Here is a 13860-nt window from a genome sequence, read left to right as displayed (position 1 = left end):
AAATCCACAAAAAAAATACATTAACATAAAAGACTTTTTAGGTATAGTAATCCAAGAAGACTCCTTACGTTTATTGAGAAGTTCATGCCCATGGGATAAAACCAATTTGTAAGAGAGAAGCAGATTCTCAGCATCTTCCAGTGCACCTTTTCTTTGCGAACAAATTCTGTACCATGCATCAATGACATTGATGAGAACAGGACGTCTAACTTGTGTAGCCAGAATAGCTGTTATGGCCACCGAAAGACATCCAGATCTATCAGCTCCAGTTAATGAATTAATAACAACTGGCCAGGACTTTCCAGCACCACCATCCTGAGCCTGATGTCTCTTGAGAGTGTCAATGACATTCTGGGCAATTCCCAAGATCTGCCCACAAGATCCTTTACCCCAGGGACTCTTCATTTGCAAGAGACTGAGACTGAGGATGGCATCACTGCCCACCATTGTCACCTTGAGACTCATTTCCAGGCAATGTGACAGATCAAATTGGCGCAAGAGCGTAACCGAAAAGTCTCCATGAGTCACTTCCGAATTTACCTGTGTTGGCCAGAAAGTATCCAAAATCTACCAAACATGAGATAAATTCTTATTTTCTTTTTCTTTCTAATTTTTCTTTTATCTAAAAACAAAAATATACCTCAGTTGGAGGATGCAGACATACAACAACTTGAGACTTTTGTGACCACACCATAAACCAAAAATCTTTGAAAGTTGTTGCCTTTGGCGTCTGTGCCAATATCAACTGAGGACACCCAGGTCCTAGTTCCTGAAACACCAGCAGAGAGGAACTCTTTTAATTGATGCACCAAAAACATGTTTCTTTTTTGTGTAAAATTTCAATGAAAAATGAATTTATGCATTTGCGAAAAAAAAATAATGAAAATTTCTGGAGGGATATTACCATGGCAGTGATTCATCATCCACTTACCACAGTTCCATCCGCTGGGATCTTTATCATTTTGCGAAAGATCAACAGAATACAAATAAACACCACAATCTTTGCCAAAAATTCACGTGAGAAAAGCCATAATAAACTTTATAAGGTGAGTTACAAATGATTTTGCACATTTTAGTAATAAAACAAGAAAATAAAATTAAATATTCATTTAGGTCACGCCCTCTTTAGAAACTAAGCTTGAGAATTATTATGGTGTTACAGTGGTTCAATGGTCTTCAAGTTGGTTATAAAATCAGGAAAATATAAAGGATTGTCAAGAAATAAATTTTTATACTGGAACCCAAATAAAATATTTAAGAAGTCTCTTTTTCTTCTTATAAGAAACACATAGAACAGTATTTCGTCTGTACCCAAATTCCTGCTTTGATTAATAGAAAGCCCTCATTTCAGTGATTGAGGCATGGCTAGAGTCACCAGAGTCACCTTATAAAAAAAATTATATAAAAATTCAAATCTGTCCTCTCCTTTTCAGAGAAATTATGTTCCACATTATTTGAAGATATTTAAAAAGAATGCCTTAATTTCCTGATTTTTTTAAAATCACATCTACTGCTATTTTTATTGACTGGGATTCCTCAGGGGACCCATGAGTTAAATCAAGTACTATTCATTAACCTCAGCACTTTTTCATCTTGCCAAAACACAATAAAATTAGAAAACACCTAAAACTTTACTACACTAAATAACCTGTCCTTGAAATTTTTTGCCACAAAAAAAAATTGAAATTGTTTTGGGTAAATTTAAAGTACTTTTGCAGTATACCATCGAAGTCACGAGTTTGATCACCTCGCAAAGCCTGGGACGCTTTGTCGCCTCTTTTTTCTAAAAGAGGTTTATACAAAAATATTTATATTAAATATTCTTTCACAATTTTTTGCATTCAAAACTTTATTTTTTTTATTGACCATATTTATTTACTCAAATTTCATAAGCGCTATCTTTTGAAACCTATGCTCCACAATTTTTTTTGCCACAAAAAGACTAACTTTTTCACGTAAATATTTCACGATGCTGTCTTTTATAATTCTTTTAATTTTCTATTTTTTTATTTTCCAAACGCTCTCTAAAATCGTGTGTAAAATACGCACAGGGCTAGTAAAAAACATACCTAGAATCGTTTGCAAAACACGCACAGCACGATTATAAAATGGTTAAGAATGCGCTTAAAATCACGCACAGCTCAATTAGAAAATGGTAAATGCGCTTAAAATTACGCACAGCTCAATCATAAAACGGTAAATGTGCTTAAAATCACGCACAGCTCAATCATAAAACGGTTAAGAATTCGCTCTAAGGAATTTCCAGTTGTAGAAGCAATAAAACCCGCCATAAGCAACAAAGGCTCTGCTTTGGCAAAATTCCCACTCTTTTCGAGACAATAGTCTCCTTCCCAGGACCAGAACCTCTGAGGGTGGTGAAGAAGACTGTCAAGCGAGTATCTTATAGGACTATTAACGAATAGGCATGCAAGTAGAGAAAGGGAGAACTCTCTCTCTTCTTGGCGGACCGTCGTGCAGTGCAGACGTGTTTAGGGATAGCTCCTCGCGTACAGTCTGGGGCCCACCCCAGTTAATCGTTCGCAAGCCGGTCCATTCCCCATTTAAATAAAGTATTAATCCGCATTGCCCCCTCACAGTGAATTTTGTTCTAAGCTAGAGTCTTTGTATTTTTGCAAGGAGCCTTTATCACACAAGTGAGGCATTTCTAGTAGTCGGAGCGAGGGCTCATGTAGATGATAAGTAGTCCTAAGTATCCTTTACAATTAGCAAAGGACAGCACCTCAATTTTTTGTTACATTTTCTGTATATGAATTTTCAAGTGACCAACTCTAGGGTGAAATTTTGGTGATTTTTAGTGAAATTTCATATGTGAGCCACCTAGCGGTAATTTCTCAAACTTGGTATGTTCTTAAATTTGTAGTATAACTCCATAGCTTTCCAACAAGCCCTCATTTATTAAATTCTGATCACTAGAACATGAATTAGAAGTGAATATGTGAGTTGGTACATTTTAATTTCTGAACATTTTGAACTTAGCATTTTTTTCAAAATCTATTTCTTATCCGATCTCAATGAAATTTTGCAAAAACATTGTCCACTACATAAGCAATGTTCCTCTAAAATATTGAGAAGAAATTCTCAATAGTCTTCCGCAGAGAAATTTATTCCTGGCGAATCTGTGAATTTTCGTGATTTTTCACTACAAAGATTGCCGTTGAGCCACCTCTAAACAGCGTCCAATCTTATTCTTATCTAAGAAGCATTTTATTGTCTCATCATATAGAACAATTTTCTGGCCGGGGCAAAAAGAAATTAAAAAAAAAATTTTTTGGAACACCCTACTATATATGTGTCAGAAAGAGAAAAATATAGAATAGTGCAATCTTTCGAAATACTCAAAAAATGAAAATTTAATAGATAAATAGGAGAATTCGGTGATATTTTGCCTGTTTGTATGACCATTTCACATATAAGATTAATACTTTCTGAACTACGAGAATGCCAAAAAAAGATAGCAAGTGTTTTATCTTGCCTCTCTTTCACGTTTCACTCGAAAACTGACCGAATCACAGTTGGCACGCATGGAAAATTGCTCGAATTGCCTGTAACCTGTAATACGATTCAGAAAGCAATTAATACGAACAGTAATATCTTACTCATCGTATTACTCCACTAGAGTGTACTCTTTCTAACACACGTGATATTCCATTTGAATTTTGAATACTATATAGGAGAGACCGGGGAGGTTTTGGGACAGGGGTAGTGTGGGACAAGGCGATTTTTTCAATTAATTTTTGAAATCAGTGGGATTTAACCATTACTGTATCGTAAGCAATATCAAGATGTATCTTGACTAAAAGAATGGATATCCTCAGTTTTATTGTTTTAATTCTATGAACACTTTTTTAAAAAATGATAACAATAATCTATTTTGACGTCTCAGTTTTCCTCTTTGTATTTTATATCAGCGATATATAATCAAAACTCTTTTATCTTATTAGGTAGCAGTGTAATCTGGGAACATATTTTTATAAAAGTTTCAGAGATTATACGCTCTTGTTTTTTGCATAAAGGTTTTAAATACCAAAACTACACGTGGGGATGTTTGGGACACCTGAAAGGGGATGAATGGGACGTTGATTTTCGACAAGATTGTAGGTGGTATGCAATTGTTTATTGTCAAAATGAAGAGTAATGCCCAGTTTCTACTGGAAATCTCCCTCTTGTGCAAAGTTTACCAGTAGAGCAGATTTCTCTAATTACAGGGACAATTAAACCATTATTGTCTTGGGAATCAATAATTCCTTCTCAGAGGATATTCGATCTTTGCCCAAACTAGTTAAAAACTATTTTTTTTTTCGAAAATTTCTCGAACAAGTTCTCCAGAAAAGGTAAGGCGAGAGCTAATTCAGAGAAATAATGAGAAAACAGGTACAATGCAGTTGTCGTAAAATCAAACAGGAATCCATCAATGAGTTCAAAACTAAGAGTTGCAAGAAAATCTACTCGCCTGAGGAATTTGATAATCATGATTGCAAGATTTAGAGTAAAAAAAAGAAAAGAAAGGTAGATGGAAAGTAAGAAGAAAATCCTTTAAATAATTGATTGACAATAAATGACTATACTGTACAAATAAAATTGATATTAATTTCTAAGTGTAAATAAAAGATGAAATATTTTTATTTCTATCAGAAATATTTTTCATCTGGTATTTTAAATTAATTAACGTGAGTAGTAATAATCGCGCAGAGTACTGTTTGGTGGGCGTGGCTTTCCATCGCGCACGATACTGTTTGGTGAGGCCACATCGATAACTCTGGTCGATGGGCTACCTTCAGGCCCTTCCCCCCAGCCCCTGTTGCCCCTCCCCCGCTTCATTATTCTTATATTTTGTTAATAATTTTAACTGAATATCGCGCAGATTACTGTTGATGAATGATTTTCATTGGATATCGCGCAGACTACTGTTGATTCTTATTGGATATCGCGCAGACTACTGTTGATTCTTATTGGCTATCGCGCAGATTACTGTTGATGAATGATTTCCATTGGATATCGCGCAGACTACTGTTGATTCTTATTGGCTATCGCGCAGATTACTGTTGATGAATGATTTTCATTGGATATCGCGCAGATTAATATTTGAATTAACGGAAATTAGCTTGGTGGACTCTTTCTCATGTAATTTTTTCTCCCTATACAATGCGCAGATGACTGTGCACTTTATCCGCACGTGATATAAAAAAATGTGTTGTGGTTTTTTTCGCTATCAATGAATGAAATTTTAGGTGAGATTCTTCATAATAATTTTTCCTCTGCAGTGTCCAAGTGTGGAAAAATGCAAATGCAATATGAGACCTTTTCGCGCGCTCGAGATCATATGAGAAAGAGTATGCCATCGCTGGGCGCGAGAATTTGATTCCTGGAGACGGAGGAAGCTACACGGGAAATATGTCTTGTGTGTGCAATTTCACAATATTTTGAAAATCTTATTTTGTGAATTTCACAATAAGTATAAATAGACGTTAATTTTGATAAAATAAGTTATTTAACCATGAATACTCTCCAAATTAGGGAGAAATTGCTTGGTAATACTCATACAAGAAATTTTTTTGGTGGAGTTTACCCTATAGACAAACTTCCCAAATATAATGTCAAATTTCCTTCTATAATAATCGTCAACACGGCCCCTTCGCATCATCCCGGTAAACATTGGATTGCGATTTATCTACCTACAGATAATAATCCAGTTGAAATTTTTGATTCATATGGCCGTTTTCTGAGAAATAAATATTTAGCTAGATTTATAAAGCAACATGTTCATCACAGAACAGTTATTTACAATAAGAAAAAACTTCAGGCTGAGTTTTCTTCAGTGTGTGGACAATATTGTTGTATGTATGCGTATTTTCGATCAAAGGGAAAGTCTATGTCCGAATTTCTCCGAATATTCGGCACAAATACATATGCAAATGATCGGAAAATACTAAAACTCTTCAGAAACGTATATCAATAAAATCAAATAAGGACTTTTGTCAGTTTGTCATTAGAATTCGAAGAGTGAAGTAATGGGTAATACACAGTCTAAAATGGGAAAGATTGTGGAGAATAAAAAGAATAAAAAAGTTACTAAAAAGCAAAGTGCAAAAGCGATCCCACCGAAACAATCTCAAAATAAAAGATCTGAACATGTAGAAGAAGGAACTTCAGGTCATAATTCAGCTGCAGAGCCAATTTCCATGGACATTGGACCATTTATGGAAAAGGAACCCAAATTACTGACTGATATGACTATTCTAAATGGATACACATACTTTCTAAATGATTTGAATACTACTTTTGTCACTGTTGGATTCTGGACACATGAATTTACACCGATCGTGAAAATTTCTGCAACAAACTACTGGCTTGGATCTGACACTGTTTACTTTACCCAAAAGTCATGGAATATGCTGTGTTCCAGCGAGGCGAATATCAGAGATATCCTGAAGAATGGAGAGACAGACCTCATGAATGCTGGATATATTAATTCAAGATTTGAAAATTTGGAATTTAATTTTATTCAAGTTGAAAATATGAAACCAATAATGTTGTCTCAAAATGGAAATACAATTCTCTTAAACGAAAAAGAATTTGATTGTCTCATGAATTTAAAGTATTTCATAAATGTTACTTTGATTTATAATCATTCCATTCAGAATTACATTCAACAATATTTTGAGAATTATATACAAACATGTAAAATAGCAGGAGTAAATAAACTTGAAGCTACTTCATTTACACCTCCTGTAGAAGATCGCTCGCCGATAAATTACTTCAGATTATTTACCGAAATAAGTTTTTATATTGAAAAAATTAATTCATCCACAAAATTAGATAAGGAGAAAATGTAATTCTATGATTTTTAAAAATAAAGAAAATTATTCTCAAATTACTTGCTGTCTTTTCCTCACTTCTTCAACTTCTCAAAGTGGAAAAACATCAACGTTGCAATTCAGTGGAAAATTAAAGATATTTATTTTCTATATAAAATCATTTATTAGACAATAAAAACTTAAAGTATACATATAACATATTCTACATATATAATATATATATATATATACAAAAATATGGATATACAAAAATTATATTATAAAAGATAATCTATTTTTAAACTATTAAGGATAAATATTATTATAAATCTAAATCTAAAATCCGAATGGCAAAGTGACATTATTGTCAATGCACCGTCTTTTTATTAAAGTAAATCGGGCTGTTTTTGAAGAGGGTCCTGATATGATTTTAAAATGTTTCTGGCGCTGAATTTTGTTAGGGTAGGTTATTTTGATTTCTGTATCGTCGCAGAGGACCAAGGATTTCAGACTATCAAAATTTATATCTTTTGCAACTTCCCTGTTTTGTGATATCCCCTTGCACACTACTTTGTATGAGTAAGAGTTTGTAGATGGGGAGTAGATTTTCAAACCATAGGCTTTTGGCCCTGTGCTTACAAACTCATCGATGAAGGCTCCCTCACCGAAATCATCCAATTCGTCTGTTAATTCTCCCAAAAATTTACCAGTGGAAAGAGGATTCTCTTCCCCTGCAGGGACTATGTAGATGACTGAATCCGTGTCACAATATAAAATATTATGTCCTATCTTTGATAAGATGGAATACAACTTGATCCTTGCATTGGTTGTGGTGCAGATTCCGACACCCATATTTACATATTTCGATGGAGGCTCAGAATCATGAATATGCTTCCATGAAACTAAATATTGGTTGTCACTTGCGGGATAAAACTGTACAATTTCAATTGCTTCTGAAGAAAGAAGTTCATTCAATTCCTCAGGAGAATTGCAAATTGTAGTTTTCGTGAAATTCTCCCGCATTATGAATCTACCCCACAAACTGTTCAACATTATTTTTGCAAGGGAACGCATACCTTTATTAACGCGAATATTTTCTTTATCAAGTTGTATTCCTTCATTTTCAAAGAATTCGCGGATATAATTATCTTTATCGGAATCGGATTCAACTCCCGAGGGCCATCCACTAGCCTCCTGTTTAATTTTGAGAAAGTTATCGACGTAATCAGCAAAAAGTCCACGTTCGCCCGTCTCGCGATTGTATTGAGAAGTTTCATATGCCCAAACTTCAAAGCATTTTGTGATCACGTACCCATGATCAACTGCGAGACGTACCTCGTCAATGGACCATGTTCCTGTGAGGGATCTTTCATCGTCTGAGTGGAGACATCGATCAGTATTAAGATCTTCCGCACATTTTCGACAGAGAGTGAAGAAGAGTCGGTTATTGCACCTGAAGGGAAGACAGGGGATATACAAGCCTCTTGGTGGGAGAATAGTGCATTTCACCACACCGTCATGCTTCAATACATCCTCCTGACTTGGGATGTCTTTGATAATTCTTGGGTGCCCGACAAAATACTTCGAATATTTGTTCGCCCACGGGTAGAGAGACGTAAAGTCATAGTAATAAATTTTATCCCCGGGGCGACATTTGTAATATGTGCGAAAAACCTCAGTTCGGCCCCCGTAAACCGCTGATCGCAAATCAAACCCTGAATCGACAACTTCAGGGTGATTGTTCAATCTCTCCGTAAGCACAGGGTCCGATTCTAACATCCGACGGAATTCACACTCCCAAATTGAGACAAGGTTATACCCCAATTGACGAATGTGATCCAACCGTTTTAGAGTGCCTTCATAACGACTCTGCATAGTATCATTGGGCTTCTTCGAGAATGCATGCCCTCTATTTAAAAAGCATGTATGCCCATGGAAGAAACAGCCCTCAAAACTATACACAGTGTTAGAGGCCTCATCATATCCATCAGCAATGTATCGAGAGCCGCGCAGTTTGACCTCATACTTTATGTTAGGATTGGAAGTTTCCTTCATATACACAAGCCATTTCAAAGAAATTTTGCTCTGCATTTGAAGGAAATTGGAATTATAATTGTTTTTGGGAGTAATTGCAAGGGTATTTGGGGTAAGGTAATTTTTCCTGTAGGCTTTCATCACAGCATCTGCTATGGTGATAGCCTGCAGGAAGGGATTTAGAAATGTGGTTTCGATGAAGGAAAACATAAAGTTGAGGCATCCCATCATCAGAATTTTAACATCCTGACGGCAGTAATGGATGAGTTCTTTGCGGTTGTCAAAGGGGAGTTCTTTGACTTGCTCATACCATTCTAAAAATTCGGCATATTGCTGGGAGGACATGGATTCGATTGGGTACATTTCAATTGGAGGATAAGGTCCAATATAAGAGCGGTTTTCCTTGGTGTTGAATTTATACGGATAATATCCTTTATCGCATTCAGGCAGCCCAAAACTCTTTGAGAATTGTGACAGAGGGAAGGGAATAAACGATAGAGAGTCTAGAAATGTGACCCCTTTAACTTTTGCAAATAATATTTTGCAACCCTGTAAAACAGGTTCGATTTTCTCTTCTCTCTGACACAGTTCCTCAAGTATGAACTGCCCATCGTAGCCTTTGGCATTGTGAGCGATAGCAACAGTGGGCATAGGCCTGAAAGTTAGAGCATAATCTACAAATTTTGCTACCGCTGACCTGTTGCTATCGCTCTCAAAAACATGTTCCACGGGAGTACAATTACGGCAATTCGAATCTAAAGGCGAATGACTGCACAAGTGACATACAGTGTAAGAAATACAAAGATTAGGAACATGTTTTGAAAATCCATTCCCCATATCTACAAACTCTGACTCAAAATCGTAAAAAATAAGGGTATATTCTCTAGAAACTCTTTTCTTATATGCTTGCATATAGCAAAAATGTGGCAGTGGACAAACTTTAAAGCAGATATCACAAGTTCGAGAGTTGCAGTCATGTGGTGTGCTGGGATCGTATATGATAAAGCATTGATCGCACAATTTTCTATTGTTGCATACCCCCTTATCAATATGGTGTTGAAGACAATTAGTACCCCTGAATGAACGATTACAGGCAATACAGGGGATCATATCCCTGACAGAGGGACATGGTGGGGTATTTGTGCAATATTTACACGTTTCAGGGCAGATATGGGTGTTATTGTATAAAATGTCGCAAATGCTACATTGAAATTTAAAATTAAAAAATCCATGTACTGATTTGATACAAAAATAATGCTTTTCCGTTTTATCATAAAATAAATTAATTACTCTATTCTGATTTTCCTTGGTCCTCCGCGATTTATATGCTATGCTTTCAAAATTTCCGGCATCATCATAAATATTGATTCTAAATTGATTTCCAAATTTTTTGTCAAATCTGTTAACAAAATCAAGCCCGTAAGAACCCTCTTCACTAACAGGCCCTCCTATATTTTTGATTAACTGTAAAACTTCTCTCTTGAGAGCGATGGGATATCGTCTAAGACGATGTAATTGTTTTTTACGTTCTTCACTGTCATTAATTAAAAGACACTTACCAACAAGAATTGATGTTGGCAAACAATTAGATGATCCAGAGATGTCTATTATACTTTTCTGCTTGTACTTCCTCATCTCATTCAGATTCATCCTGCTTGGGTTATGGTGTCTTCCACGTCCTATCAAATAATTTATTTGAAACTAAATTATTTTTTCGTCATATTGTTTAATACATTTATGTTGTGGCATTCAAATGCAACAAAAAAATCCTAAATATTATAATGTTTGCTTACCTTCCATTTGATGGAGTAAATAAGCCGTAACACCTAGTACATCGGATGTACTGAATACAGGTGTACTCTGATGAACCTTTTCCATGGCAGAAAATATAGCCTCTGCTGATAAAGACCCCAAAGGACGAAGACCCAAAAATATGGGCTTGTTGAATGGGTTCTCCTCAAGAAATACCTCGAGGATTACTTTATCCCCGGGGTCTCCCTCCTGCTGAACAGTTGAAATAACTTTGGTGAAAGCCTGTTCTAGCCAATCCGTAGAGATGTTCCTTGTGGGACATTGAAGCTTGAAAGTCAGCTCAAGTTGGGTGCTCCTGTATCGCTTGTTGAAAGATTTGGTTTTTCGAATAAATTTGACCAAATCTTCTTCAGCATCTTCTCCTGTAGCATCTGCCCCAAAAGCATCGTTTTCAGCTTCCCGATCCTTGAATTAAATAATTTGATTTAGTTTTATAACCCTCAAGATTATTTTAAAAAAATTTGTGTACATACCCCCATATCATCAGATGTCCCAGCTTGAATATTGACATCTCCACTTCCTCCCCCAGTCTGAACATGGTCATTGCTGATCTTGCTGAAGAATAAAATCTCGTTGAGCAGCTCCATCAAATTTTCAGATATTGGCTGCCAACATAGGTTTTTTACGAGTTTCTTCTTATCAGATATCAGCAATTGCAGGCCTTGTTCCATGTCAGACTTGAGTTTTGTCAGGATTCCACGAGATAGCACTTCATCACCTTTGTTCAGCATCTCAATCATCTCCATCACACTTTTATCTTTGAATAAGAAGTTGAGCAATTCGACTTCGGACTTCTCCTGGGCAAGGGTTTCCATCACAACTTTCAAATTACTTTCACTCATTTTTCACCAAAACTTGACTTCTTCACTTATAGAGCACGAGATAGTGTAATCACCAAATTTGCAGCGACTGTGACAAAATTGCATTCCGCGATGGGTTTTTATACTCCCATTCATCTATCGCGAAAATGCATTTTCCCATAGAATGGACAAACTTTGTCCAGACAAAAATCTCTAATTTCAATTGCACGTGGGATTAGAATTTCTTATTCCAAGAAAAAAGTCGCGATCGCGAAAATTCACTAGTGTCTTCAACGCTTATTCCATGCAGAGGAAAAGTGTCCAATTTCATTTTTTGCAAATGATGCTCTTCCAGGAAATTATTTCACAATTTTGCATTTTCTATGAGACTTTTATTGCACGTGTGCAAAGGATCATATTTCAAGTGGGAATGGAATTCACTTTTTTCCAAGAAAAAGTTGCGATCGCGAAAAATTCAGCAGTGTCTTCGCGATAAACTTAGTCCATGCAGAGGAAAAGTGTCCAATTTCATTTTCGCAAATGATGCTTTTCCAGGAAATTATTTCACAATTTTGCATTTTCCATTAGACTTTTATTGCACGTGTGCAAAGGATCATATTTCAAGTGGGAATGGAATTCACTTTTTCCAAGAAAAAGTCGCGATCGCGAAAAATTCAGCAGTGTCTTCGCGATAAACTTAGTCCATGCAGAGGAAAAGTGTCCAATTTCATTTTCGCAAATGATGCTTTTCCAGGAAATTATTTCACAATTTTGCACTTTATGTGAGACTTTTTTATTGCACGTGTGCAGTGGATCATATTTCAGGTGGGAATGGAATTTTTTCCGAGAAAAGTTGCGATCGCGAAAATGCATTTTGATAGCGTCATCCAGACATGTTCGAAACATGTCCTAATGCAGACAAAGAGGAAAAATCTCAAATTTCATTTTTTATCTGAGCTGATGTTTTTCCAGGAATTTATTTCACAATTTTGCATTTTCTTATGATGAAAAATCATATTTCAATTTCCCGTGGGATAATTTTTTAATCGGTGCACTTCTTGCCAGTATATAATGCAATCGAACTTTTAAAATTTTAATTATTCTACAATCAGCAGTCAGAGTATCAACATTTACGTTTGCTGTCATCTACTTAGAAATCTCAGACAAAATGGTAAGATTTTATTAATTTGATTTATTTGAAGACGATCAAAACTTATATTGCTCTTTATTTTTGTTACAGGATCTTCAGAAAATGTTCGATCAAGCTAGGAAGGAAGTCAAAATGCAGAAGGCAATTACTGCAAGCAGCCTGACCGAAGGAAGATATTATCATATCCAGGCAATAAGGATGGTGAACACAAAGTTCGGGAAAACGTACATTGCAGAGTTGGAGGAAAATATTAGTATTTGGCTCCCGAAATCATGGACAAAGCGGATGAACGGAGATGAACTGATAAAAGTTGCACCAGACGATATGTGGGAGCTGGCCTATCTTGGCAAAGATGCAGGAGGAAATTTTGTTAATTTGGATGTAAGAAAGAAGAGTAATTGATTTAATCTTTTTGTGGCTTGACAAATAAAAGATTTTGTAAAATATACTCAATTTCTTTCCTTGGGAATCTTCTATGGGGTTGTTTTTCTCTTTTTGGTCGCATTTTCCGTTTTCACTTTCAAATTTCTTCAAAGATCATGATAGGAAAAAGTATAAATACTTCAGCCTCTATCCGAACTTTCATCATTTGATTATGCTCTTGAAAGAAGATGTTTAAATTTCTATTGCCTTTCTCGATAATTCTGGCTGGCCCATCGGGGTGTGGGAAAACAACTTTTGCTCTCGATCTCTTGAGAAACTTGAGAGAGTACACTGACACGGACTTTGAGAACATTTATTGGTGTTTCTCTGAACAAGGGAGTGTTGGCAATTTACCAAAAATTCAAAATCTTAAAATTTGTCAAGGCATTCCCGATAGAATAGGTAGCAATGATAAAAATGCTAAATTGGTGATTATTGATGATATGATGACTGATAAAAGATATGAGCAGAGAATTTGTGACATGTTTATCAAAGAATCACATCATCGAAACATTTCAATAATTTTTATTTGTCAAAACATTTTCTATCAATCGAGATTCTCGCGAACCATTTCTCTTAATGCAAAATATCTTGTGATCTTCAAAAATGTGCGTGATAAATCACAATTTTTTCCTCTCGCTCGTCAACTGCACCCAGAAAATCCTGGACATTTGTTGAACGTATATAAGGAGTGCACTGAACAACCTTTTGGCTATCTTATGATTGATCTAAACCAGGAGACACCAGATATTTTTAGATATCGTTCCAATATTTTCAATAAATCTTTTTGCGAGTGTTTTGCTAATCCCGAATATCTATCCAAAAA

General features: G+C 35.7%; 2 protein-coding genes across 5 annotated transcripts in view; one reads left to right on the top strand and one right to left on the bottom strand.

Annotated features, from left to right (window-relative positions):
• Positions 1-13860, top strand: part of LOC129801176 (40S ribosomal protein S12) — a 422333-nt gene that overhangs the window by 344874 nt on the left and 63599 nt on the right. The gene's annotated exons all lie outside the window — the stretch shown is intronic.
• LOC129801154 (tyrosine-protein phosphatase non-receptor type 23) overlaps positions 1-13860 on the bottom strand; it is a 38423-nt gene that overhangs the window by 270 nt on the left and 24293 nt on the right. For 2 of the 4 annotated variants that reach the window (XM_055845925.1, XM_055845926.1), the window contains exons 8-10: positions 932-952; positions 641-769; positions 69-567 (exon numbers count right to left, since the gene is read on the bottom strand). In XM_055845925.1, coding sequence (XP_055701900.1) covers positions 69-567; positions 641-769; positions 932-952 — 649 coding nt within the window. The remainder of the gene's footprint in view (positions 1-68; positions 568-640; positions 770-931; positions 953-13860) is intronic. The other 2 variants (XM_055845927.1, XM_055845928.1) reach the window with 1 other exon arrangement.

The sequence above is a fragment of the Phlebotomus papatasi genome, chromosome 2 (genome assembly GCF_024763615.1).
Source record: "Phlebotomus papatasi isolate M1 chromosome 2, Ppap_2.1, whole genome shotgun sequence".
Classification (NCBI taxonomy): domain Eukaryota; kingdom Metazoa; phylum Arthropoda; class Insecta; order Diptera; family Psychodidae; genus Phlebotomus; species Phlebotomus papatasi.
This window is presented reverse-complemented; position numbering and strand designations above follow the sequence as displayed.